At 50.2% G+C, this 4,516-nt stretch overlaps 1 protein-coding gene across 1 annotated transcript; it reads left to right on the plus strand.

Annotated features, from left to right (window-relative positions):
- Positions 1–166: 166 nt before the first annotated feature.
- LOC119119280 (uncharacterized protein K02A2.6-like) lies at positions 167–2,746 on the plus strand. Its single transcript, XM_037245697.1, has one exon. The coding sequence runs from the start codon at positions 199–201 to the stop codon at positions 1,126–1,128; it is 930 nt and encodes a 309-aa protein (XP_037101592.1). The 5' UTR covers positions 167–198; the 3' UTR covers positions 1,129–2,746.
- The last annotated feature ends 1,770 nt before the right edge of the window (positions 2,747–4,516 follow it).

Genomic DNA, 4,516 nt, shown 5'->3' on the forward strand with positions numbered 1-4,516 from the left:
GAACTAATAAATACACAGATCTTGCATGATATGCAACATTCAGCCCCTAAACAAGAACAGAAAATGTGGATTGCTAAAGGTGCACAACTGACAGACAAAGACATATACATTGTAAATAATAAGCCTGTTCTCCCTAAATCCCTCTTTAGGGCAGCTGCGGTTTCGACACACGGTAGTTCTCATGTGTCGACAGGGGGGATGCAGGAGCTAATATCACAACACTTTACAACGTATGGTTTCAATTTGTACTCAAAACTTTTTTGTAGAGCGTGTGAAGTCTGTATAAAAAATAATCCACAAGGGAATGTAAGACCAAAGAGAGGAAAATTCCCAGAACCAGCATATCCGTTCCAAATGCTGCATATGGACTTCATAGAACTAAACAGGTGTGGACTGTACAAATACTGTTTAGTCCTAATAGATGCCTTTTCAAGGTGGACAGAAATAATCCCAGCAAAGAATGCAGATGCTATAACAGTAGCAAAGGCTATCTGCAAGACCATCATTCCCAGTTATGGTATCCCAGAGACCATTTACAGCGACAACGGACCACATTTTGTCAATTCAGTCATTCACAAAATGGCTGAACATTTGCAGATTACATTGAAAAATCATTGTTCCTATCATCCATCGAGTGCTGGCCTTGTTGAACGGACAAATGGAACAATTAAAAATAGATTAACCAAATGCATGGCAGAAACAGGAAGACCATGGCCCGAATGTCTAGATTTGGTAAAACTCTATATGAGGATTACGCCCTGTAGCAAGGGTTTAACCCCTTATGAGATCATTCATGGCAGAGCATACAGGCTCCCTCTGTTCTCACATGATTTAGACAAAGCCGCAGAAGAGCTAACTCTAGCCGACTACATGATCAAAACCATGCAAACGAAAGAAGTCTCAAATGCAAATTTACTGCCCTCCACTCCTTTATCTCCACAGGATGACTCAGCGAAACCAGGTGACTGGGTCTTCATCAAAGTAATCAAAAGAAAGACGTGGTCTTCACCCCGGTGGGAGGGACCATTCCAAGTCCTACTCGCCACACCCACCGCTGTCAAGATTGCAGAAAGACCCAGCTGGATACATCTCAGCCACTGTAAGCTGCAGAGAGTGCTTGGCTCCTAGGCCTCGGTCAGGGCGAAGTCTGGCTACAAAGGGGGTGCCAATTATAGTTTGGCATCAGTCTCAAACCGGTGAAGAACTAAGAACCCTGACCATTTAGCTCCCTAGGGGTTCAGGTGGCTCTGTGGAACTGAACGGAAAATGGCACTCAGAGGAGTGCTTGTCTGTGCTGTGGCTGTAGCATGCTTGCCAATGACATGGAGTGTCCAGGGTCCCCAAGGGGAGAGTGGAACTCCCGCTCGAATCAAGAGAATGACGACCGAACTGTTGACAAAGTATATAAAGATAAACCCAGATATACCCCATGCAGACAACATGTGGTACCAGTATGTATCCATGTTGGCCGAAACATACAATCAAACTAAATGTTATGTATGTTCCATAATGCCACGATCAAGTCAACAACCTGTCCTACATGCCCGACCCATGCCAGAGAAAAATGCATGGTGTTTCGCAATACTAAGGGCTTTTGGGTTTAATCCCCTCAAAGGACTCAGACGGTCGGAAAGTAATGAGGCACAACTAGCCGCCCATCCCTGTTACAACATCTCAAGGCCATTCACAGTAGTGTCAAGAAGTTCTGTCGTCACACCCGCACCAGTGACTCTCGAAGTGAGTGAAACCATCTCACATCCCCTGTGCTTCCGACGAAGACGTGTTGATGGAATAAAGGTGGGAGAAACAAAACGCTGCATCACCACCTCACTTCTAGGACCTACCGACGAGACCTCGTTGAATATCACAGAAGCAATCAAACAAGTCCTAGCAGGAGGCGAAAGTCCCCACTCTATCATCGAAGGGGGATGGTGGCTCTGTGGTCGCCGAGGCTACGCAGTCCTTCCAGGACGATGGGATGGCACATGTGCCCCCGTATATGTGTCAGATCACACTGTGTTCCTCAGTCTGACACATCTTCAGGAACATCATCAGCGAAAGACACGTGCAGCTGTTGCTCCCACCTTCCGTCCCTACGACAGTGTCTGGGGCTCAGACGTACCAGATGAATACAAGCTTTGGAGCACAGGACAAAAGGTGGCACTCACACTCTTCCCACAGGCGGGTGTGGCTAAGACTATTCTCCGAATAGAAACTATGGATTACAGGTTGAAGACCTTTGCCAATTTTACACTAGAGGCCCTTACAGGTTACCAGACAGAACTGCAAGCCCTGAGGCTAATGGCACTACAGTCCCGAATGGTTTTGGACCTCCTGACTGCCGAAAAAGGAGGTGTGTGTGAAATAGTTGGTACCTCCTGTTGTACCTACATCCCAGGAGAAAATGACACCCACATCGAGTATGCTCTACAAGGACTTCGGAATCTCCGTAGGGCTATGTCCCAGGACGAAACTCCAGCCAAGGATGTCCATCCCTTTTGGTGGCTGTTTTATGGCAATTGGAAGCAACTTCTCTTGAAAGTCGCGGTTCTTTTAGTTGCCATACTGTTATTTCTCTGTATTTTTACATCATGCATCATACCTTGTATTCGTCACATGATGACTAAAATGTTGACATCAGCGTTTGCTGTCCAGAATATCATGTTGGTCCAGCGTGAACAAGATGAGTGGGACCACCTTGCGTAAATCGCCTACCTGGTTGTTTTTTCTTTTTGATGATCCAAAACAAAATACATTCCATTATGACGAACATGGCCAAAGCCGAATGGAGAGCTGTAGTTCTGATGAACTCTGGAATGTAAACGTTCATACTTTTTGTTGTTGCCATACTATATTGTGTAGGCGTATACTCATTTATACACATATGTAGTTATTAGTTTATGTTTTGTTTTCCCATGAATTCCAATGTTAAACAGGGGGGAATGTTGGGAAAAATATACTTTTTATCATTGGATTCTATGTATCTCCTTATGTGTGCAAGACCGTCCACAGGATGTGACATTTTGACCTCGTGATAATGACTTGGGAGCAGATGGCTGGCTAAGGAGCCCATGGCTGGAGTCACGAGTCGCGCTGTACAATAAGCCCCATAGTTAGCTATACATGAACAGATCATGAGTTTGTCATGGGATGGCTGAAGTGACAAACGTCTTATTTAAGTAGAAGTCATGAGAACGCCACAGAAGTATCCATCCCATGACCACGAAGACTACGTCTTTGTTAAGCTAAAGTCATGAGACGACCATCTGCTTCTGTCCGTAATAGTATCGCTGTTGTGCTGTGGTCATGAGATGTAATTGTGGAATGTCTTTCCTGTCTAAAGAAGCTATGCATTCATGTACACTTGCCCCATTGTTTTTTCCTCAATAAAAGGCACGACCAAACTGAGAGAAGGCACGGGTCTCAGTCACACTTGCTGTGTCTGAGCCGCGTCCATCTGCAGATGATCGCTTGCCATCGAAGACATATCCTGCCTCTGTGAGATTCTTTTCAGACAAATGTTGTGAACCCAACAGGGTCCCATAACTGACCGGGCGCGGTCTCAAACTCAGGCCCGGCAGGAGTGCTCGGAGGGCGGATAGGCATTCACGGAGGTCCCGCCAGCTGGTCCGCGGGCTATTTAGGGTCCCATAACTGACCGGGCGCGGTCTCTAACCCACGCCCGGCAGGAGTGCTCGGAGGGCGGATAGGCATTCACGGAGGTCCTGCCAGCCGGTCCGCGGGCCATTCAGGGTCCCATACATGACCGGGCGCGGTCTCTAACCCACGCCCGGCGGGAGTGCTCGGAGGGCGGATAGGCATCCACGGACGTCCCGCCAGCCGGTCCGCGGGCCATTCAGGGTCCCATACATGACCGGGCGCGGTCTCGAACTCAGGCCCGGCAGGAGTGCTCGGAGGGCGGATAGGCATTCACGGAGGTACCGCCAGCAGGTCCGCGGCCCATTTAGGGTCCCATAAGTGACCGGGCGCGGTCTCGAACTCACGCCCGGCAGGAGTGCTCGGAGGGCGGATAGGCTTTCACGGTGGTACCGCCAGCCGGTCCGCGGGCCATTTAGGGTCCCATAAGTGACCGGGCGCGGTCTCTAACCCACGCCCGGCAGGAGTGCTCGGAGGGCGGACAGGCTTTCACGGAGCTCCCGCCAGCCGGTCCGCGGGCCATTTAGGGTCCCATAAGTGACCGGGCGCGGTCTCGAACTCACGCCCGGCAGGAGTGCTCGGAGGGCGGATAGGCTTTCACGGTGGTACCGCCAGCCGGTCCGCGGGCCATTTAGGGTCCCATAAGTGACCGGGCGCGGTCTCTAACTCAGGCCCGGCAGGAGTGCTCGGACGGCGGATAGGCATTCACGGAGGTACCATCAGCCGGTCCGCGGGCCAATTAGGGTCCCATAAGTGACCGGGCGCGGTCTCTAACCCGACGCCCGGCAGGAGTGCTCGGAGGGCGGACAGGCTTTCACGGAGCTCCCGCCAGCCGGTCCGCGGGCCAAATAGGGTCCCA

This window comes from Syngnathus acus, unplaced genomic scaffold (genome assembly GCF_901709675.1).
Source record: "Syngnathus acus unplaced genomic scaffold, fSynAcu1.2, whole genome shotgun sequence".
NCBI lineage: Eukaryota > Metazoa > Chordata > Actinopteri > Syngnathiformes > Syngnathidae > Syngnathus > Syngnathus acus.

Bases quoted from the DNA above. Each gene is read 5' to 3' on its own strand.
- LOC119119280 (XM_037245697.1), top strand. From the start codon at position 199: ATGCAGGAGCTAATATCACAACACTTTACAACGTATGGTTTCAATTTG.